The sequence below is a fragment of the Anas acuta genome, chromosome Z, assembly GCF_963932015.1.
Source record: "Anas acuta chromosome Z, bAnaAcu1.1, whole genome shotgun sequence".
NCBI classification, from domain to species: Eukaryota; Metazoa; Chordata; class Aves; order Anseriformes; family Anatidae; genus Anas; species Anas acuta.
Genome location: NC_089017.1, coordinates 44,394,170 through 44,419,124, shown reverse-complemented (window position 1 = coordinate 44,419,124; position 24,955 = coordinate 44,394,170). Strand labels below are relative to the sequence as shown.

Below are 24,955 nucleotides of genomic sequence, written 5' to 3'. Positions count from 1 at the left end.
TGAATAATCAGTTCTATGTGTTTCAACAAATCTAATGAGCCATTCGGTAATTACGTAATGAAGTCATATTACAGAAATGAAATGAACGACACTGGAATAAAATACTTCCACATGGAGACTATGAAAAGAGAGACAATGTTAGCATTTATGTTATCAAATAACTTAGATATATTCATTATGGAGTATGACTGCTTTTTAACTATGAAGAAATAAAAGGTATATATAAACAGCAGTATCTCAAAATATATTGACTAACATTAAATATGTGCTTAAAGTGGACTTTAAAAGTTGGTCTAAGTAGCTGAAAGAGGTACTGGTGGAGTTTCTTAGGATCAACTTTACACACATCAGCATTCTTTTGCTGGTAAGCTTTTTTTTTTTTTTTTTTTTTTTGTTAATATGAAAAGTAGTTGTCTGTAACATTTTGGATATCCTACCAATCCTACCAGGTATTTTGTAGTTCCAAAAAAGAAGTCTGTGGAATTTTGTTGACTCATGAGCAAAAACCATAAATTTTTCTTGTGATGGTATTAAGCAATCATATGAAATCCAATGGAAAATAAAATAGTTTTAAAAGTGAAATTATTAATTGCTAATGGAGCATCAGGTACTCTGTGTTTTTTTGTTTGTTTGGTTGTTGTTTTATTTTGTGATTGCATTCCAAAATGCAATAACAGAACTCGACAAAATCAGTAAGAATAATAAAAGCTAATTCTAAAGTCACCATTGTCCACCAATCTTAGTGTATAAGTTACTAATGTGGAGTAGGGAATCTCATTAAAGTAACAGAAAAAAGTACTATCTTGATATTTATAGGGTCAAAGTAGAATTTTACAATTGAATTTGTGTTTAACAAGGCACAAGATTAGCACATGGAAAGCTAAAGCAGTAAATTAGGTTTTATAGAAGTCCTTCAAACTCCTTGAAAATCATCTAATCACAAATATAATGAGAAACTTCAGGTGCTGTACAGATTAGCTGTGAAAGAAAGAGTAAAGCCTTTCTTGGTGCCTGGGTAGATATGCATACAGTCCACCTGCTACTTACAATCTAATGACTTTTCTATTTCAAGGAAGAAGCAGAGAGAGGTTTGCTGAGATAGTGGCATCGCTACATTGGTAGTGTTTTGCTCTTTTCAAAATACGTGTCTGTGGGGTAAACTAAGAATTTTTAAATTTTTAGTTCAGCAACTTTTTTCAAGTTTATCTCCAGGAAAATGTTTGGCAGATACTTCTGGAAAAATATAGAAGAATAAATGCGTACTATGTGTACTTAGTCAGGAACAGCAGCCTTTCTTATGAATAATAAGAGAAGCCATACCCTTCTCTGTGCCTTTCTCTTTTCAGGACAGAGCGAAACAGAAGACTTTATAGCTCCTACTAACTCATGATAGGCATAGATGTTGTGGTTTAAACTGGCAGGCAGCTCAGCATTACACAGCTGTTCACTCATGCCCCCCAAGTGGGATGGGGGAAGAATTAAAGAAGCTAAAAGTGCAAGAACTCGTGGGTTGGGTTAAGGGCAATTTAATAAAAAGGGAAACAACAACAACAACACAGTTGATCAACACCCTCTGACCAATGCCCAGCCAGTCCCTGAGTAATGGCAGCTCTTCCTAGACACCTTCCACAAGTTTTATTGCTGAGCATGACACCAGCATGGCACGGGACATCCCTTTGGCCAGCTGGGCTACGTTCTGGCTGTGTCACCTCCCACCTTCTTGTGCACCCCCAGCCTCCTTGCTGGCAGGGCAGTGTGAGGAGCTGAAAAGTCCTTGGCTCTGTGCTCAGCAGCAACTAAAACATTGGTGTGTTATCAATAGTATTTTCATCCTAAACCCCAAACACAGCACTATATCAGGTACTAGGAGGAAAATTACCTGTCTTCACTCCTGAAGGGCACAGAGGATCCCATCTTCAGACCAGACCTTCTTCGCAGCAAAGTTTGCTGCCTCCATGGTGCTCGGATCAGGGATGTTTCCAGTGAGCTTTCAAGGACAATACAGCCTTCAGACTATTATCCTCTCCTCCCCTTTCAAGATGACACCAATGATTTTCCTACAGGAAGGTCTATCACAAGAGATTTCAGGGCCCTGTGGAGATAACTAAAGGACTCAGAAGCACAAACAGTGTTTTTCTCAATCCTCTCAGTAAGGAGGAGAGACAGAGAAAGAAAAAAATGAGCTCAGGTGATCAATGCTTGGCTCCAAGACTGGTGGTGCCTCTGCTAGAATTTTGGGTTTTATAACCATAAAAAGGTCTTTGAGATGACAGGTCTTCTGGGGCCTGACGGGGTCCATCTCAATGAGACAAATATTTCTTTGCCAAATATTTCAAACCTGATGAGGCTGACTGGGAGGGTTTTAAACTAGGATCACCAGGGAGTGGTGTACCATCACAAACACTGAGTTTAAGCCAAGGGATCTGAGGGTGACAAGGCTAATGGGAGCACTGATGCTGCTTCAGGAAGCTCCGCAAAATCAAGAGCATAGCTGAAATGCTTGTATACAAACACATGCAGTATGAAGAACAAATGGGACAAACTGGAAGCTTTGTTCCCTTTCCAGAGCTCTGATATCATTGGTATTAATGAGACTGGGAGGGACAAGTCCCATGACTGGATTTCTAGGATGGAGGATTATTGGCTGTTCAGGATGGATAAGCAGGGCAGGTGAGGTAGAGGTGTTGTGCTGTAAGTAAGGGAGAGATTAGGTTGTACATTCCTTGCCATTAGTGATGACATGGTAGAGAGCCTCTGGGTCTCTACCCATTAAGGGGATGAATAGCAAAGCATCCATGATAGGAGACACCTATGATGTCTCCTATCAACCACACAGAGGATGATGTCATGGTTGAAGTATTCTGCAGGCAATAAAGGGAAGTCTTGGGATTGGTTGCCCTCATCTTTTTGAAATATTTCAATTTCCCAGGCATAAACTGGGAATATCATACTGCTGCATCAAGCAAGTCTGAGAAATTCCTAAAGCATGTTGAAGATAATTTCCTGTCACAAGCACTTACAAAAACAACTAGGAAAGTCCTAGACCTGTTGTTTGAGAACAAGGAAGATCTAGTCTTGTGGGAAAGTTGACAGCAAGTACCAGTCATGGCCACAGTGATTATGAAATAGTTAAAACTTTTTGGTTTAAGGACTAAAACTCACCCCAGAATGCTGAGAGAATTCGTGGATATTTTAGCTGAACCCCTCTCAGCAATTTACCAGAGGTAGTGGTAGTGAGGGGAAGTATCTGCTGACTGGAAGCTAGCCCAATATTATACAAAAAGAGCATGAGAGAAGACACAGGAAACTACAGACATGTTAATCTTAAGCCCTGAAAAAGTTACAGAGAGGATTGTGTTGGGTGTTACTGAGAGGCATTGAAAGAATAAAGCTGTTATAAGACATAGTCAACATGGATTCAACAATATGAAGCCTGACTTTAGTAATCCAAGCTTCTTCTATGATAAGGTCACCCACTAGGTGGATGATGGGAAGGTTGTGGATGCGATCTTTCTGGATTTTAATAAGGCCTTTGATACAGTCTCTCACAGCATCCTTCTGGTCAAATTATCCAAATGTGAGATATAAAAGACCTGCTATGCTGGGTGATGAACTGGCTGAATGGCAGCACTCAAAGAGCAGTAGTGAATGGGACTACATCTGGCTGGTGGCCACTCACTAGCAGTATCTCCCAGGGCTCAGTTCTAGAGCCTGGACTGTTCAACACTGTTATCAGAGATCTGGATGCAGGAGTTGAAGGCATCCCTAGCAAGTTTGCTGACAATACTGATGCGGCTCTCTGGAGGGACAAGAGGCTTGTGGAGGGATCTAGCTAGATGGGAGCATTGGGCAAACATCAACAGCATGGAGTTCCACAAAGGCAAAGGTTCTGCCAGGTTCTGCACCTGGGGCAGTGTGAGTAATGCCAGACACAGACACAGGCACAGGCTGGAACAGGAGTGGCTGGAGGGAGAGCAGCTCAGCAGAAAGGGACCTGGCGGTGCTGTTGACAGCAGGCTCAGCATGAGCCCGCAGTGTGCCCTGCCAGCCAACCATTTGGCAGCAAACTGCATTTTGGGGTGCAGTAACCACAGCATAGCCAGCCAGTCTGCCAGTCTGAAGAGATGATTCGATTGCTCTGTGTAGCATTGGTGCAGTTCTGGGCTCCACAATGTAGAAAGGATGTTGAGACACTTGAAAGGGGAGAGTAACAAAGCTGGCAAAAAGGCTGGAGGCAGGTCCTGTGAGGAGAGGCTGAGGACACTTGGGTTGTCCAGTTTGGAGAAGAGGAGGACAAGAGGCAACCTCATGGCTCAGCAACTCCCTGAAGAGGGGAAGGGCAGAGGGAGGTGCTGGCCTCTGCTCCCTGGGAACCCATGGCAGGACATGTGAGAACAGCTCTGCCACAGGAGGTTCCAACTGGACATTAGGGAAAATGTCATTTCCTTGAGGATAGTAAATCACAGGAACAGACTTTCCAGAGAAGTGGTTGATGCCCCTTGCCTGCTGGTGTTCATTAGGATAATGCCCTTAATAAGATGTTTTAACTTTTAGTTAGCCCTGAAGTGTTCAGGCATTTGGACTCAATGATTCAAATAGATCCCTTTCAACTGAATCATTCTGATTTTTCTTCTTTTTCCACAGAGAAAAATACTTTCTGGTATGTATACTAAAGTAATAGAGCTATTTTATAACTGCCAATGAGATTGTTTTGTCAGAAGAGTCCTTAAAATAATTTCTGTCTTAATTCATACATAATCCTTATATGAAGCCTCCCTGATCCTAAATACTAAATATACTATTAAAACACCTGTCTTTTATTTTAAAGTTGACATTATTTCATCAGAATAAGGCAATTCAAAGGGAATCAGAGGTATCATGGCAGCCTATCTGGGCAGCAGAGAAACTAAAAGTTGCTAGGAAAAACTGGAAAATTCAGTTTTCCAAAAGAAATGCAAAAATAATTCTTGAATAGTGCCTTGTTCTTGAAAGGGTTATGATGGTTCTTTGACTGTTGAACAAAAATCTCTGTTATGCTCTTTATAGTCATCATTAAATATTAGTTCTGCAGAATAGTGATACTCAGTACTTTATTTCTAACTCTTAGTTACAAGAACACTCTTGCTGTTCTATTATCACACTAGACAAAAAGGAGGTGCAAGCAAGTTTTAGATAGTCTGACAAGCAATGTTAGATAATTAAAACTTTATGTTTTTACTTGATATATACCGAGCAGTTGGTGTTCATCTTTCTAAACAAAATTATTAGGATTGTAGTTGTGTTATCTGTCTTATCAACATACACTTTTCCATGCTGAAAACAGAATTTAAAGGAGCAATCCATGATTTGAAATTGCCAGCTTCAATAGCACCTTTTTCTTCTTACATGAAATAGTTTTCTTTTAGATATGCAACAGATAGTATTCTTATTTGGGTACTTATTTACTTACATTTCTTTTACATTCCAGAATATAGGATAAGTATCTTTTGGAATGAATTAGAAAGTAAAAAAGTTACATTTTAATGCTATTTAAAGGAAGGAAAAAACTCCCTATGTGGTCTTTGTATTCATTTTTGTGTTCAGAGAAGGCAGTTGAATTAATTTCTAGTAATGCTCAGAACATGTTTTAGTTCATTAGGAAATGAATCATAAATGATTCATAAATAAAATAATATATGATCTGAGGACAGTGCACCACAGTATGAAATGATGACATAAGCAATTGCTGAAGATAAAAACCCTGAAGAAATAAGTGCAGATATGGTAAACTGAGGAATATTTTTGAAATAAAACTAATGGAAGTAATGCAGCTTATGGTATAGGATGTGGTCTATTGAGGTTTCTCAGTTGCAACACTGTTTTAGTACGATTGCAGTTTCCTTGCAGTTGCCTTCATTACTGGAGTGCATTTTGCAAGTTCGTACCGCAATCCCTTACTCATGCTTCTGATTCAAGTTACTCTGAGAGTAAAACTGTGAAACTAATGAGATCAATATGGCTATATTTTATTTTACTAATGGCTTGAATAGTACTTTATTTTTTTATTTTTTTCCAGCTCCAAACCTTCTCTTCTGAAATATTACAACTTTTAATACTCTGCTTTTATGTTTCATTTAATTATTTATTCATTTGCTAACAGGGAATTGTAAATTACTTAATATTAATTAGTAAGTTAAAATTGAGTAGGATTTCTGAATTTGTTATCTAGGAGGCCTAGAACTTAATTTCTTGGCTCCTATAAACATTTTTTTCTCTATTTTTGCCTTAAAATACCACTTTAGTGTTAGTTTGTGTACTTATTTTTTCCATTTTATGTGTTCCTATTTCACTGTCATTTATATGAAACTATGGCCATTGCATTTTTGTTTTTGTTTGTTTGTTTGTTTGTAATTTCTATGCAGAAAGACATATGCTTAAATTCAAATATCTTAAAATTTTGGATGTTTTTTCTTATTGTTTGTACAATCTGTATAGTAGCAGGAAATAGACAGTCTAATTAAGATTTGGGGCCCTATTGTGGAACACCCTAGCAGTGGAACGTGCAAATGTGAGAAAATTGCTTCATTCTACACATTAAGTGAATTAATTTTTCAGAAGTCTATTAATATCTCAGAATATACCTATATTTTAAATGCTAACATCTTCTAAGAATAGTTCCACTTCATATCATATATTTAGCCACCTCTGATTTGTTTATAAATTATTGAAATAAAGGAAGTTTGCAAAACGTAGGTTATTTAACCATGGGTATATTGAACTGGTGTGTTAAGACAGGTAATCTATTTGCTAATAATTTATCTAATCCTTTATTTGATAATGTCCACATTATCACTTCGGGGTTGTTCCTTTTCTTTTCTTCTTTTAACGAAAGTTAGAGGATTTTTTCTTTGCATTTCCACATTACATATTTTTTATTTCACACACAGTTTTTATGGGAATCACCCCATATTTTCATCTCAAATACTGTCCTTTTTTCCTATCATATTAAGAAGAGAATCCATACTGTTTGAAAGTATGGCAATAAAAACTCCACGGTGCACTGACTTTAGTCTTTTTTTTTCTTCTCCTTTTTAACTAATATTTGTGAAGTTCAAAGTATTTTACGTTTACGAAGGATGGCTGGTACTCTCCAATAATAGTAAATAGAAAGCAATGGCAAAAAATAATGTTTTCCCACAAAAACAAACACAATATTTTTGAGATAACCTTGTATTCTGACATTCGGTTTGCATTGTTTAGTCAGTAAGTTATTTAAAAAGTGTTAGCCTCTGATCTTTCTGCATATCTTAAAAGTATAAAAGTATATATAAAATTATACTATTAAAGTAAGTAACTGTGATTCACAGACATTATTTAAATCAGCTTATGATCTTACTGGGCAGATGGGTATAGCATACAAAACTTCCTCATAGTCTGGACATCTTCCAACACAGAAATAGAGATGACAGAAGAGGACGCAGCTTATTACACACTGCAATTTCACTTAAATCTTACTTCAAAAATGCATATATTTTTTCAAAATCCTTAAAAGAAAGAAAAGAGAAAAAAGTTTTGCTTAATCCAGTTCTAAGGATGGAGGCTCAAGAAAGATCTTATTTTGTGCCCAGCTAGACAGCTGAGGAAAGAAAGACCTCAGAAAGAAATGAAGCAGTGAAGAAATGAGACAGTGAAATAGCACTGCATCAGCATTTTTAGTAAGTTTGAATAATTTTACACTTGAAATTTAGAAGATTAGTAAAGTCTTTCTCTAGCAAGGTAGCAAGTCTTCCATTTCAGCCAGACCATAGAATTCCAAGGTGGATTTGTAGTTAACTTTCCTTTTAATTACATTTCCAAAGTGAACTGTTAGGAATTGAACAGCCTACAGAATGCATAACTTGAACTGATATTCTGATACTTTTAAAGTAACTGTGAAAATGTTCAAAGTATTGTAATAGTGTCAATGTTTTTGTTAATAAAGAAGCTTTTTGTCTGTTCACTGAATACACAATAGCTCAAAGGATTGTTTTTCTTTTTTTTTTTCTAATTACAAATTTTCTTGAAGACATGTTACATGCCAGTGTTTTTCTTAGCATAGGCTTAAAGACATAAACCGTAGACATAACTGTTTATCTTGAAATAGTGCAGATTGCAGGATGTGGCAGGGGTATCATATTTGCCAGAGGTGAATAATTCTTTTGTATTGTATACTTTCTGTTAAAAAAATTTAGTGGGGGGTGTAGGTATGCTAAATACAACTGTCACATCAAAGCTTTAATTTATATACTTAAGCCAAAGGAGAAGGACACCATCCTGTATCTAGATCCAGCTTCTTGAATCTTGATGCTAGAAATGTGATAGAGAGTGATAGAGAGGAAGGCAGCTGTTCAGCAAAAGATGAAAACTCAGGTGGAAACCAACATGTACTATATCTTAACAAAAGTATATTAATCTACAAGTTGTATTTTTTTACCCAATGGTTTCAAAACTGAACATCACAGAATCACAGAATCACAGAATTTCTAGGTTGGAAGAGACCTCAAGATCATCGAGTCCAACCTCTGACCTAACGCCAACAGTCCCCACTAAACCACATGTAATCTAAGTTATGGGTGTCTTAGGTTCTAGCAATGATTGACAAAAGAGAAATATTCATTGGGTAAACATATTTCCTTTTAATTTATTTTTTTATTTTAAACATCAGATTGTTAATAAGAGGACTGAGATTTCCTCTTCCTTCAGATTCTTCCATTAAAGAAAAGTTTTTTGCTTTTTGTTTTTTTTTTTTTTTCAACATAAGTTGTCTTTTGCCTTTTACCATCTTAGATTTTCTGTAGCTGGCCTTTCAATTCACCTCAGTGTCAATAATTCATGAGTCTTATCCTGTTTATGCAATGATCTGTGAAACAGTCATATGCTTAAAAACACTTATAAAATATTAATCCAAGAATTATTTTTCACTAACTGAAATAAAAAAAAAAATAAAATGGAATTAAAAACAAAAACCACAACACAACAAACATGCAATACCTACTTTTTGCATTAATTGTTTAAAATAACTGCATAGAACGTAGCTATGTAGAAAATAACTTATAGAAACCTGTCTTTACAACATCATTTTCACTATGAAGATAATAATGTCATAACACTTCAGATTTTTATCTTAAAGGTGCAACACAAGTACTAACAAAGCAGTGCACCTTCCACGTACTCTGTCTGTGGTAGCCTAAGTGGTGGTATTTTCATTTATAAAATGTGTCCCTTTGATAATGTGATATGCAAAATTTCAGTTTACACAAATTGTTAGAAGTATTGATTGAACTAGTAAATGTCATGTAAGTTTTTAAACCTTGTAGTTTTCAAATTTTAAACATAGTAAAAACAAATTTTTATCATTCTAAGATAATCCTGCACACAAAAACAACAAAAAAGAGAACAGTGGAAATAATACAGAGAATAATACTTTGTAATTAGAAATGCTTTTTAATAAAAATTAATTCCTATTTTCAGAAGGATACAATCCATTATATGCTTATACTTTATTTGCCTGAATGGAAAAAATTCTACAGCAGAAATATTTTTGAAAAATTGCTTGAGTGAATTTAAAAATTGTATGTAGCCATTTGTAAAAATATATAACATTTATAAAATATTAATTAGGAAAGAAGTCAGTTGTCACCCTGATTCCACCACAGAACAGAAGTACAAACCAGTAGCATTGAGAATCTTACTGTTGCCTTCATAAAGGGAATTATTTTTTTTTTCAATACTTTTAATTCTGCCATAGGTTTAAACTAATACTATTATCCTAGATCTGCAGTTTATCCTCACCATCCCTCTGCTGCTTGTTTCTCTTGGGCTGAACCTTATCTTTTAGGATTTGAGAATCTATGTACTGTACTGTACTGAATATTTGGCAAGGTACCCCTGGTTCCTTGGGTAGCTGGATTTTCCTTTAGGATCTTGTGTTTTTTCTAATCTATCTATTCCCTAATCTGTTTTATGGTAGTGACTCTATAAAACTCTGAACAAGAGCTACTATTCTCATTCATCTTTTAAATTTAGTTTTGTTAAGAGATAGACCTAAAATAATTCTCTGCAGCTATCTGAACTCTCCCAACTATTTGTTCCTAAATTATACCATTTAATACCATTTTGCCTTTGTGCCTTCATTACCTGTTTCTAGTTTAATAGCATCATTATTGTTCAACTGAATGACCATGTATTTAAGCGGAATGTGGTGGTGATAACTAGGTCATCATCTGCAGCTTATAAAGCACAAATAAAATAATAACTAATAAAAAAGTAAAAGCTTTTCATCTGGAAGTGTGTGGGCTCGCAGAGCAAATTTGATGACATGAATGTAGCACATGTAGGAGAATTTTTGAGACTTATAGTAAGAAATATGAAACAGCACTTTATAATGCGGACTTAATTCTTTCCAGAAGGTGTGTGCAATAGCCTCATTTAACTTATTTAAATACCAAATAATGAATGAGGCCCATTTCTTGAGATATAACAGAGCGTTTATTTCTTAATGCTCAGCTATAATCAAATCAAATTGAAGTGTGGTACTTGGTACTTTTTTCAGTATGTGGGTTGACACTGGAATGCATTTTGTGCCTGCAAGAATATAAACTATTCTTGATGGTAAGAGAGATGCTGTTGTCTATCTATCTTGAATCCAGTTGTACACATTGCAGGGGTAGTGAAGTGTAAAAAAAAATAATTTTTCACTGAAAAATAGAGCCAACATTTGTCTCGTACTTTCAGTGGCCCGTGTTTTAATTCTGACTTATAAGCACAGAGAAATTAGGTCTTTTCTTTGGACTGCTCATGGTGCACATTAAACATCAACAGGGATCGTCTTCAAAATTTAGCATAGATTGTTCCAGCTTTCTGGATGATATTGCAAACACGCACACACACACAGACACACACACAGACACAGACAGACATACAGACACACACACACACACACACAAAAAGGAAAAAGGAGAGGAGAGGAGAGGAGAGGAGAGGAGAGGAGAGGAGAGGAGAGGAGAGGAGAGGAGAGGAGAGGAGAGGAGAGGAGAGGAGAGGAGAGGAGAGGAGAGGAGAGGAGAGGAGAGGAGAGGAGAGGAGAGGAGAGGAGAGGAGAGGAGAGGAGAGGAGAGGAGAGGAGAGGAGAGGAGAGGAGAGGAGAGGAGAGGAGAGGAGAGGAGAGGAGAGGAGAGGAGAGGAGAGGAGAGGAGAGGAGAGGAGAGGAGAGGAGAGGAGAGGAGAGGAGAGGAGAGGATCTGGCAATGTTTTTTAAACAAGTAAGAGAGGTTTTATAAGATAAAAATATTTTTTCAGTTTACTTGACAACCATATATAATGTTAGTGGAGTTTATTTGGCCAAGGCTCTTTGCTCTTTGTCAAAATACTTTTAAACTGTTTTTTGTTTGTTTGCTTGTTTTGTTTTTCTTTTTTTTTTTTTTTTAATTGTAGTCTTGTCACATAGCGTGAGTTCAAATATTGCTAATATTGAAGTTATTGCAGTTAGGGAATGCTTTCCATAAGATGCTTCCTGCTTTCATATTATGTGACATGCATATATTTTCTATCCAGAATGGACTGAATGTTTTTATGTATCAATGTAAAAATAATGCTTCTGTTCTTAAAACAAATTGATGTGTTTCTATGTAGATATGATGTAATACTTGTCAAAGTACAGCACTGACTTCTTTGTTAATTACAGTTTTTCAGAATGTTATAAAGTTATCTTCTTACCATAAACTCACTTGTCTTTCTCCACATACACATGTTGTTGCTTTACTCTGGCATGAGGTTGAATGATCACAGCTGTTGGAGAGAGGAGCCTATACACAGAGAGGGCAATATGCCCAATGCTAGCATAATAAATTCTGTAGCAAAAAACAGAAGAACACCTTACACAGGCAGTTTCTCTGTTGCCTTTCTTTTAGTGAAAGGATGCTGTTTTCTCTTTCACATGGACAGTACATTAAGGAAAATACCATGATTATCAGTGTGAGCATTAAAATATTTGTATATCCTTGATTTTTAAATAAGAAATGTATATATATGCATTTCTTATTTTATATATATACATATATATATAACATATACATATATGTTATTTTCTTGCTGGATAGAAAAGTGACACTGACTGTTCAGCTTGTTTTTTGCATAAATAAATGCAGATATGGTGAAACAGGAAGTCAAGTCTGCTGCATATCTACCTTTATACAATCATGTACTTGATTGTCAGATAAAAGTATGCAGTTCTTACCATGCTGTAGAGGAAATCATCAGTACATATTACTGATTTCTGAGGATTTTCAGCGCAGGTTCTGTTGGTCTTTTAGCAAACTTCTTACATACTCTCTAGTGATCTAATTAGGTGATATTAGCATAATGACCTATACATCCCTTTTGAAGTCAGTGTTTTCTGATGGACAGAGGCTCTGGACTTTTTTAATAGTGTTTATGTTACATGTATACACAATTGCTATAAATTGAAAAGATTTTACCACTTTTCACATTAATAGACTTTTTTTTTTTTCCAAAACTCTTGTACTGATAGAATGTACAGAATGATTCTGTGATGGTAGCTTATAAAATAGGGTTGCACTGGTACATTTATGTAATGGTGACTGGTGTAACTGTTTTTGAAACAATTAAGGTCTTGATTCAGTTCAGTGTGGATTTCTCTTAATGATTTTACAGTCTAATAAAGTCTGAGTCCAAGAAATGCTTTTCAGACCGGATGAAAAATAATTGTTTGTTTTTTTAATTTTTCTGTTAATATATATATGATAATTCCCACACTGAAGAATGAGAGCCATCCATTCTGTGATTCATGACTTCAGCAACATTTTGAGAGCTTGTATGTTGTCAATGATTTACTGTAAATCACAGTGCATGATACTGATAAATGACTTCTTTCAAAATAGCGAAATATATAAATAAAAAAACTGTAAGCCACATATATTTCTTCTGCAGTGAGCAAAACAAAGAGTTGTTAGAGTTTCTAAATTTTTTTTTTTTCATAGTTCTTATGAATATTCTAGTTACCATGGATATTCTTGGCCCCACACTATAAGAAGAACATTAGGGTGCTGGAGACTGTCCAAAGAAGGGCAATGAAGTTGGTGAAGGATCTAGAGAATAAGTTTTATGAGGAGCGGCTGAGGGAGCTGAGGTTGTTTAGCCTGGAGAAAAGGAGGCTTAAGGTTACTTATTTTGGTTTACAATTACCTTAAAGTAGGCTATGTTGAGGCAGGGATTGGGCTCTTCTCCCAAGCAACAAATGACAGGACAAAGGGAAATGACCTCAAGTTGTGCAAGTGGAGGTTTAAGTTGCACATTAGGAAAAATTTATTCATTGAAAAGGTTGTAAAGTATTGGAACAGGCTGCCCAGAGAAGTAGTTAAGTCACCATAGAACTAGACTAGACTAGACTAGACTAGAATAGACCAGAATAGTTAGCTAGAAGGGATCTAAAAAATCAATGCCTGAGTACTTCACAGCTAACCAAAAGCTAAAGTATATTATTAAGTGAATTATCCCAGTGCCTCTTGAACACTGACATGAGGCATAAATTACCTAGTATGTTTCCAAAGCTTCCACCTTCTCTGGAAAGTCTGTTCCTGTGATTTACTATCCTCACGGAAATGACATTTTCCCTAATGTCCAGTTGGAACCTCCTGTGGCAGAGCTGTTCTCACATGTCCTGCCATGGGTTCCCAGGGAGCAGAGGCCAGCACCTCCCTCTGCCCTTCCCCTCCTCAGGGAGTTGCTGAGCCATGAGGTTGCCTCTTGTCCCTCCTCTTCTCCAAACTGGACAACCCAAGTGTCCTCAGCCTCTCCTCACAGGACCTGCCTCCAGCCTTTTTGCCAGCTTTGTTACTCTCCCCTTTCAAGTGTCTCAACATCCTTTCTACATTGTGGAGCCCAGAACTGCACCAATGCTACACAGAGCAATCGAATCATCTCTTCAGACTGGCAGACTGGCTGGCTATGCTGTGGTTACTGCACCCCAAAATGCAGTTTGCTGCCAAATGGTTGGCTGGCAGGGCACACTGCGGGCTCATGCTGAGCCTGCTGTCAACAGCACCGCCAGGTCCCTTTCTGCTGAGCTGCTCTCCCTCCAGCCACTCCTGTTCCAGCCTGTGCCTGTGTCTGTGTCTGGCATTACTCACACTGCCCCAGGTGCAGAACCTGGCAGAACCTTTGCCTTTGTGGAACTCCATGCTGTTGATGTTTGCCCAATGCTCCCATCTAGCTAGATCCCTCCACAAGCCTCTTGTCCCTCCAGAGAGCTGCATCAGTATTGTCAGCAAACTTGCTAGGGATGCCTTCAACTCCTGCATCCAGATCTCTGATAACAGTGTTGAACAGTCCAGGCTCTAGAATTGAGCCGTGGGAGATACTGCTAGTGAGTGGCCACCAGCCAGATGTAGTCCCATTCACTACTGCTCTTTGAGTGCTGCCGTTCAGCCAGTTCATCACCCAGCATAGCAGGTTGACCAGAAGGATGCTGTGAGAGACTGTGTCAAAGGCCTTATTAAAATCTTGTTCTTTTACTGCCTCTCAGTAGCACCCAGCACAATCTTCTCTGTAACTTTTCCAGGGACTGTTGTTAGACTGAGAAGTCTGTAGTTATGGACATGTCAAGTTTGGTATATAAGGCATTATGTATAAAAAGAAATAGTCACGTGTAGAAAGAACGTATGGAAAACGTAATTATGTTTTTATGTAGATGTTTTGTCCCTTCAGAAAATTTAGGCAAATAGAAACTGTGATTAAAGAGTTTAGCTTACTGTGGTTACACTCTTTGCAACTCAGAAAACTATCCCATTAAAGCAGGAGCAGGTGTTCCAGTGCTAAAAACTGTAACATGTACTCTGATAAAAAATATAAATAAATAAAAAGTCTTGACATAAAAAGCCCCTACAAGGAACGTAAATTGTGGTAACACAATATTATACAGCTTGCAAAGCATGATGTAAAAAATTGATCTAGTCATTATTGGATTTGGGTATAGAGTGAAGGAAAAAAATCAGCTTGTGTGTTCAGTGATGGGTGGCAGGACTTTTTTGGCCTTTGGACACTACATTGTGATAAAATATGAAAAAGCATGATTCACTCCATTTTTCAGAACTCACCCGGGTGCATATGAATGCTGGGTCTTGAATAGAATAGAATAGAATAGAATAGAATAGAATAGAATAGAATAGAATAGAATAGAATAGAATAGAATAGAATAGAATAGAATAGAATAACAACATAAATTGCTTCATCAGTGTTATTTCTAACAGTAGACATTGATAAACACAATCAGGTAATTTTTCTTTAGTTGTCATAAATTGAACTAGTATGCATTTTACTATTCTATAAAATTTCAGTCAACCATTTCCACGTGGAATTAAGACAGAATCATTGCCAACATGTAGAACGATTCCCCAATCTTAAAAACTAAGTTTCCGATGCTTTTGTTGCCCATTAGCAAGAAAAGTCCAGTTGTGCAATAGTTGTGTGGTTATGAATATTCAAAAAGTTGTCCAAAGTACACAATGAACAGCTGATTAGAATTTAGTATTTCTCATCAAATGAGTGAAGCTTCACTTTTACCGTTCGGATGGTAGTCTTGTCCTTCAGACATGGTTATGTGTACTTCTATGAAAGGTATCATGGAGAAAAAAAAGATCATACGTGTGATATATATAAGCCCTGTGATATTTTAGCATCTTGCAAGAATTTAACTTATAAACATTTTGAAAGCAACTTGTTATTTTGTTGTGCTTTGTTTTACTTCTAATAACTTGAAAATTCAGCATGGGAATAAACCACGACAATGACCACCCATCCTGTGCAGATGGTCTTCATATCATGTCTGGAGAGTGGATTAAAGGACAGAATCTTGGTGATGTTTCATGGTCCCGGTGCAGCAGGGAAGATCTGGAAAGATTTCTCAGGTATATCATTCAAGAAAAATAACTATTATGTGTCTTTTTCAAATAGTTGCAGTAAGTATCCTGAAATAAGTTTTCAATACTTTTTACCCCTTTTGTGGGAGATGGAACAAAAGTCCTGTTGATATAGCCCATCAAAATAATTTTCACCATGAACTAGATATTATTTTGCAAATTAAAATTTAGCTCTTTTCACCAATTTTTCATACTTTTATATTTTATTGTATTAATATATATAATTATATATTAAATATGTTTATATTTCAAAATATATTAATATAGTGTGTATTGAAGAATGCTGGACAGAGAATGGCCTCTATACATTATATGAATTCTTTGATCTATGCTGTGCCATTCAATATTTAACTATTCAATTTAGTTATACATTATACTATGCAGTTTTAGTTATACATTAATTCTTTTAATTTACCATAAGATATCTGATAGGAAATAGTATGCCTAGAAACCAAATGAAAACATTTTTTTTCATGCTTTATCTCCAAATAGGATCTTGAATTCATGAATATATTTGTTGAGAATTTACTTATGACAGTAAAGCAGTCCCAAAATCTGTTTTATGATACTGATCTTCTATTAATAGAAGTTAGATTTGCAGTCTGACACATTTATACTGAATCTTGGCAGAAGTAAAATCTTCATAACGTGGTGCATTAAGCATTTTCAAACCTTCAGTTGTCAAGAGAAGATAGATTTTTGGCTACCAGCTCAGAAATATATGTATTTTAAATGTGTGTAGAGAATATCTGAAAATATTAATTTTGAATTAATATGGGTGTGAAAAACAAGCTACATGTCTGTCAGGGCATTAGCAATAGTCTACTTATATATTACGGTTGTTTTAATCTTTATCCAAACCATAATCAGTTATGTAACATTGACAATAAAATGTTGTCCAGGGTTTTCCTGAAATTCCTAGTACTGCTGATTATTTGTATTATCCTTCTTCAAATGTGCAACATCAGAACATACCATTAACTTCTATCAATTCAATTTGCATGGAGTCATTTCTTTGAATGGCATCCTAATGCTGATGAATAAAATAAAAAATATTGAATCTGTATTCTTCTAATGTTTAATGCACATGTAAGTCAGCATGACAGTCAGACTCTTTAGGACTCTTTAGGACTGATTGCTTAGCATGTCAATCTCTGTATATTGCCAGATCAAAAGCCAGTAACTGTCTGCTACAGACGAATCCTCAGAGCCTCAATTCTGTGATCATTCCCTCCAAGCTCCCAGGAATGACATATACTGCAGATGAACAGTGCCAGATTCTTTTTGGACCAACTGCTTCTTTTTGCCAAGAAATGCAGGTAAGTATGGGTGTATACTTCAGAAAACACATCTGCCAACTTGTTTTTCCATGAAAGATATTTTTGTGCACGTGTTTGAGGGAAAGCAAAGATAGCACCTTCAAAACTAATTTTACATTGTGCTTTCTGAAGTCAATGTAAACATTTTCATTTGTTTATCATGTAGTGCTTGCTCTAGATCTCCAGATATAGAATCATAGAATCATAGAATATCCTGAGTTGGAAGGGACCCTTAAGGATCATCAAGTCCAACTCTTGACACCGCACAGGTCTACCCAAGTTCAGACCATGTGACTAAGTTCAGACCATGCTGAGTCATGTCATACCATATTGCTGATACGCTCCTTGTGCTTTAGAAATAGAAGTTCTTATAGTCACCTCACTGCAGTGAATGGAGTAGTTATGATATATTCCAGTGGGATTGGATTTCATACGTAGCTTCTGTTTCATTATGCTTTGGTTATTCAACCTCCGTGTTTAACCTTCAGTAACTTTCAGTGCCTGTGCTAGTTCAGAGTGAGAACAGTGGTGTTCACTGGGATCTCTGTACAACTGAATATACCCTGACCCCCAGCATTATCCCTTGTGAGCCCAGACAGAACTGTGAAGTGCAGTGGGATTTCCAGTAATGAAGTGAATTTGCTGAGATGCCATTGAATTTAACAATGTCACTATGTATTAATCTCAAGAAGACAGATTAACAATATTTTATGGCTTAATACTAGTAACATCTCATTGAAAAAGCATTTTAAAGATGATTTCAACACAGAAAAATTGTCCATCTTTAACGTATAGTGGTCAGATACCAGACATGTTGGATGCCCTTGAGAAGGTAGCAAATACAAGATAGGACAGGAAATGGAATTTCCTCCACAGGGAGTGTGGAATATGATCTAACAGAATGAGGGCTAGGAGGAACTGTGAAGTAAAATTTCAGCAGAGTTAGAGTGACAGAGAGTCTAGAAAGGTCAGGGGTATTTAAAATGAAAAGTATAATTCCTTACTCCTTTAGTTCTTCAGTCTTTATATTTTCAACTTGGATGTAGTACTCTTTCTTTAGCCAGTTTCAGTGTGACTGATCTTTATCCTCACGTTTCTCAAAGGAAACACCGCAATACATGTGTGACTATGACAAACTGAGAGGGTGTAGCAGAGAAAAAAGAGCTTTACGTTTCTAGTTATTATTTTACTATCTTATTGAAAACATTTTTGCTCTGACAGATGAGCAGTAGAACTCAATAAAATGATTCTATAAATGTTCTTAGTTACTTCCAAGCAAGTTTCTTGTTTCAAGAAACTTCCAATCTGTTTCTTGTTTTTGAAACTTTGAAATACAAGATGCAATTTCAATTTCTCATTCTCCATAGCCCTATTCAGAACAAGAAAATAGTACTGCTTTATCCACTATTTCTTTTTAAGATGCTCATTAGCAGGTAAAAGTATTTCAAAATTGAATTTCAAAACTAAATGATACTCAAACCTGGAGACTTGCTATATGCTTTTCATTGCTCTGGACACTTTGCTTCTTTGTGTTTAGCTTGTGTTTAGCTTTAATTCAGGCTGTAAATCCAGGTACCGTGTTGGTCCCATACCTGATGTGTTTCATTTGCAGATACAGTAAATATACTTCTGTCAGGATACTGACTCTAGGGTTTCTTTGGTTTTTCATTATTATTTTAGAACTGTTAGGAAGTTAAATTTAGAATATTACCGTGGCAGTGCTGCAATTGTTTGCAGAGAGAGTACTTTAGCTCTGGGTATCTAGTTGATATCTAATTGCTCATTTCTAATCATTATCTTTTTTTTTCCTCTTATAGCATTTTGTATGTAAGAATTAACATTACAACTAATACACTTACCATTTTTTTCTCAACTTGTTGAATGATAATATTAAAATCATTAATTTAGGAAAGTTGCTATGAGTGTTAGTATTAATATACTATTGTAATTTAAATACAAAGATATGTAGGCTTGCTTTGAAGAAAGAATATGATAATGTTGCAATACCATACAAAAGGTGTTTTGAACAGTTCTTTTCTTCTGACCAACTGCAGGTTAATTCTTAGTCTTTTTCATAAACTCAGTCTGTTGCTTCATAAACAGAAAGTGAGAACTTCATAGCAATTTCTGTGAAGCAGGCATGGAGTTTTTCCAAAATCCTCTGCAAGACTGATAGCCCTGAACTGGAAATCATACATGTATAAGCAAATACTAAACTACGATATGACTGCAATGCAAGTTCAAGGGACTTGGGCCTATTAGAAATTACATTAAAATGAAGAAAAGGGCAGAATTTAGAAAATCCGAAGAAGGCAGGAAAGACCTTACACAAAGGTCTACTGCTGATCTCTATAAAGCCACCCTGCTCTTTTTGCTCTGCATCTTCCTCTGGAAGTAAAATATACACTCCCTCCTTGCCCCTCAACAACAACAACAACAAAAAAAAAAAGAATATAGATGTGATCCTCAGGCTGTAGACCTAAAGAGCTACGTATAGCAAGTTGGGCACTGTGTTCAAATCTCCTTCTTTTGTTCCCTGCTGTGAGTCTTATATTTAGTGCTTCTATTTGGGAAATTTACATACCAGTATCCTAGTACAATTAAATAAGATCTCTGTGGTGAATTGGGATATCAGAACAATGGACAGAACACAGGCCAAAGCCATCTTTCTCTTCCATGTTTCCCCTGCATATGAACAGGAAAAAAAAAAAAAAAACAGTTTCCTTTTAAATTGTGCTTAGACTAAGCTATAATATACTTCCCAGAATCCTCCATGGGAAGGATAGTAAACCATTGACTATAAATTGACTATGAAACACCGACATTACTTTCCAACTGCAAATTGATGTTAGTAGCTATTTTTTTTATCATCTCCCTCTGAAATATAAGTATGTTACATGGAAATAATAAATATGTTGAATTTAACCTACCTAATAATTACACTTTACATGTTATAAAGGTGATTCAAAGTTCACTGTGTTGACTGTGCTGATTATTCTGACTGCCATTAAAGTCAACATGTAGGAGACTCTTCTACATCTAAAACCTTATTAGTACATGTAAACACATCCAGTTACATCTAAAAGTTACATCTAAAACTCCTTAGTAGGAGCAGTATTAATTTGTTGCAATAATTATTTCATTGTGCATTGGAGAACACTAAATTTTTCATAGAGTCCAAACTACTTGCTTTTATCACTGCATACTGTCTTCTGCTCTGCTGGTAACTGGCAATTTACTGTGGTTACAGTTGTCCAGAAGCCAGGAAACGAGAGAAATGTACTCCTTGAAAGTTAATTTAAACTTCAGTAAATCCAGTAGTTTATCGCCCAAGTTTTCTTGGACATATTCTATTTGCTGAAGGGTTTGTGCACTTCTATGTACAAGATAAATCATGAACTTCATCAGTCGTACATTTTTTCTGACTGATGGTTTGATAACTGGACTTACATGTAGCCTTTCTCATTAAATGTGTATATTTTGTATGTAACAGCTATTCAACTAAGAAAACAATTGAGTAACGATGAAAATATTTTTCTTTACAATTATAAAATAATCTAAAAATATCATTGGTACAATCAATGTTGCATTTCCACTGAGATATAATTTTCTGTAAATTTTATTATACAACAGCACTTCAAGGTAATTTACCATCACCTTACATAGCAAACTCCAAGAAACACTGCAGATGACAATGATTATCCCTTGCTATCAAGAATTCCTTTTTATGGTATAATAGCTAAAGCAAAGGACTGAAGGCACCATTGAGGACCTACTCCTTTCTTTTCCTATGTGAGCCTCTTTTCCCCCTCCCCCTCTTTTCCCTCCCTCCGCTTCCCCCCTTTATGAATGGTATCCAGACTTTTTTTTTCTTTTCATCTTTATTTCAAAGACTTCTTTTTCATACCCTAAGCAAAATTTATAGAGCCTGAGAAAAGTGTGAGTGGTTCTCAGGGTACAAGATTTATACCATGTCACCATGCTTATTTTGTAAGGGAGCCAAGTTTGCTTTTATGCCCATGACGTTTCACAAAAGAATCAATTATACCCTAACATTGTTTCACATAACAGATAGTGAGATCATGGCCCAGAAGTAGTTCTTGGTGATTAAATGAGATTGTAGAACTTGACAATTGAATGTAATTGTTGAACTATTAAATGCTGGCTTTTAAGATTAAAGTCCAGGATGTGAATGCTATCTAGTCAGTTCCACTAAAACAATTCCTGTTATAACACAGCTGTGATCTTTGCAAAGTAGTAGGAGACTGGTTATATTTCATGGTGATTTTTAAGTCATTTCAGGGAAAGATCACAATGAAAAGAATGAAAGTCATGGAAATATTATAGCCCTGGTGAAATATCCATCCTCATATCCAACACCACATTTTAAACAATCTTGACTTTGCACAAATACAGTTCTGAAATGCTCGTTTTGTCTCCAGTCCTTCCTTTCAACTGGACCTTCTTTCCAGACGCTTATATGATTGGAAAAGCATCTCTATCATGCACACAGATCTCCTTCAGTCCTTCAATTTAAAGAGCCCCTGAAAAAAAATTGTTGTTTTACATTGTGACTTTTTTGTTATACTTTACTAGTTTTTATTGTTAAAAACCCATGATTAACCATTAACTCATTTCTACAGAAAACAAACAAAAAAAAATAATTCATGTGTGCTTGGCGATATTTTGTTTTCTGGTATATATACACAGATGTATTTTACATATTGCTAATGGTCTACTGTCTCCAGTATAATTTTATCACTTTCAACAACTCACATTTTCCTTGGTTAGTCTAAATAATTGTCATAGCTGTTGTACTGTGCTTCTGATAAATACCTAATGAACCTCTGTGAATGTAACTATACAGTTTTTGAGTGCATGAAACATTTTTTCCCAGAGGAGTAAATATTTCTGATTTAGAAGTTTGTGCTTTGATTTTGGTGTGACTGTAATATTGATAATGGCATCTACTGTTTTTTCAGTCGGCAGCACTGCAGATTTCTACTGAAGATGTTAAAGTGTGCATCATTGTTTTTGTCCAATTACATGTTGAAATCCACAGGAGACAAAAGTTAAATGGTAACAGTAATGTTTAGATCTCTTGCTTCTGTAGTAGGAGCACAATTTGAGGAGTAACTAAGGAGTGTATCTGGCATTTGACTAAAATGAAAAGCCCAGAAGAAAATATGAGTCATCCTCCAATTTTAATAATTCCATGTCTCCATTTTCTTGGGTTTGGGGAATCTCAAAGTCTAGGGTGAAATGTTATAGTAGTATTGAACGCATATTTAACAAACTAGTGAAGAGTGTTTTTAGAGTACAGTTCATTCAAAGCTCAGAGATATTTCTAGCTGGGGGAGTTAGATTCATGGTTCATAAAGAGGTGGTATAAAAGTATTTGCAGAGACATGCAGATGTATACAGAGCACATTAGCAAGTCAAGCATTTTGATTTGATTGACTTTGCAAAGCTCAAGTGCATCTCTGTGCTTAGGCACCCAAATCCTTGTAAATCTGACTTCACATTTTAAGAGGAGAAGAATTTCTTCTGGATTTGCATCAGTTTAGCACAAGATTAAAAAAAAAAATATGGAAGTATGCTTTAATAGATAACATAAAGGAAAAAATTAACATTATTTTTTGAAAACCTGTATGAGTTTTCTTCAGATGTAGTCATTGGTCATTGATGAATGAAGACATGGGAATAGGATTTATTTTATTTTACATTATTTTATTTTTGACTTAGGAAAATTAAATTAGCATGTCTTTGTCTCAGTGAGGTTGAGTTGTGGCATAAGTGTAGTCAATCAGTTCACAGTTGATGTGGAAGCAGTTATCCCTGAACATCTGATACTGTCTAGTCTGTACCATCTTCTGAAACTGGCCCATAAATCCAATTGCTAGGTTTCACTTCTCAGATTTATCTTAGTGTGTTTAAAAACCACTTTAGAAACAAATGCTTTTTCTCCCCTGAACAAGGGTAGAATTACAGTTTAATATATGAAAAATATTTTTTTTTAAATTTTTCCAGGTGCAGGGTAGATCTTCTGTAGTTATATTTTATGATTTGCATAGACTATCTGTTTTCTCCTCAGTTCAGCTTCTGCGCGAAACTGTCACAAAATGAATCAGGAGTCTGACTGCTGCCATCCTGACTTTTTCTGTTCAATGCTTCAGCCCTCTGGAATCTAAAAACTTTTAAAGCTGATGTTACAGACATTTTTACATGCAAGACTCCCACTAGAACTGTCCTGTTTCCTTGGTTCAGACACAATCTTTTATTGAATTATGTTTCCTGTGCAGTAAGACTTTTTTCAAGGTAGCATAAGATTTATCACACAATTTTCATGCATAATGTAAAATGAACAGAGACTCCTAGAAGGTTTACCAATGTAACAAATCATTTCAGCTTTTTATAAAGCACGTCTTCTGGCAGCCCAGGGTTCAAAAAAAAATCCGCTGTTCTTTACCTTTTATGCTTCCTGTGACCTGACTCCCTCCCACCTCTGCTGGATCCTTTCTTCTCCTCTTTGGGGGTTACTATGCATATCTGAGAGGGAAATCAATCTGTACATTCAGGCCTTGAACCATACCCAAGTGGCCTCTCTTCATGTCCACCCAGTTTCCAGGTAAGGGTGTAACAAAACAGAGAGAAGTCATGGCAGAGTCATGGGAGAAGGAGAGCTTTTTAGAGGAAAGTGGGGAAAATTGACAAGGAAACCTGGGGAAATATGTGCCAACATACTGCAAGGCTGTGCTTGCTTTTGAAGAAGGTAAAACTATGTTTTTGTGATGCTCAAGACTGACAGAGTAAGCAGCTTTTCTTTTCACCTCTAAAATTAACTACTGACTAGCATTCTTCTCATCTGCTTTCCCCTTCCCCACAAAAATATTTCAGCCTGATTTGTCACCTTACTTTGTATCTTCTTTGTGGATGTCAGGCTTGATTTACTTTTGAGATATTTCCAGTGTAATGAAAATTATGAATTTTCATTATAGGAAAATTTTCATTATAGGAAAATTTTATTATAGGAAGAGCCTAAGGTAGCAGCAGTCACTGTGGTTGTATGAACAAGGGGGATTTGGACATCCTAAAGAAACCTCCAAGTTTCTTACAGACACATTCCTGCAATCATAGATCATAGGTCTATATGATAGGTCTATGATATAGATCATAGGTCTATATAGCTGCACAAAGACTGATTAAACCTTATATTTATAAATTAATTAATTTTAAAACCTTGCCTCTTAATGCTAGTGACAGTGCTGTTTTCTCCCTTTAAGATAAAATGAATGAACACTAAATACGTGAAAACGTGAACTTATTTTAAAAAATAGTTCTCAGAAATCTCCAAATGTTGTTAATAAAGAATTACATCCCTTTTACTTACCTGTTTTTAAAATGGTGCTAAGGAGCTCATTTTTATCCAGGCATACTGTTCTGTTTCCTGACTCGTGTTCTAACAAATAGAAACAGAATCTTTTAGATTCTGTTTAGGCCACTTTTTAGACTTGGCACTATCACATCTCTTCCAGTCCCTGGTGGAGTGCATCTGCACATTGGCATCTTGACAACACAGGGTAAAATTTTTCCGATATGCTTTGTCAGATCTGGAGTATGCAAAGACTATAACCTCTAGGGTTAGACTTAAGGAATTCATCCCCCTATCTGTCAGCACTCTAG

The 24,955-nt window shown here is 36.0% G+C and overlaps 1 protein-coding gene across 2 annotated transcripts in view; it reads left to right on the top strand.

The window, feature by feature from the left end:
• Nucleotides 1–24,955, top strand: part of ADAMTS19 (ADAM metallopeptidase with thrombospondin type 1 motif 19) — a 163,081-nt gene that overhangs the window by 82,366 nt on the left and 55,760 nt on the right. For both annotated transcript variants that reach the window (XM_068666760.1, XM_068666759.1), the window contains exons 9-10: nucleotides 15,801–15,941; nucleotides 17,122–17,272. In XM_068666760.1, the coding sequence (XP_068522861.1) occupies nucleotides 15,801–15,941; nucleotides 17,122–17,272 (292 nt within the window). The remainder of the gene's footprint in view (nucleotides 1–15,800; nucleotides 15,942–17,121; nucleotides 17,273–24,955) is intronic.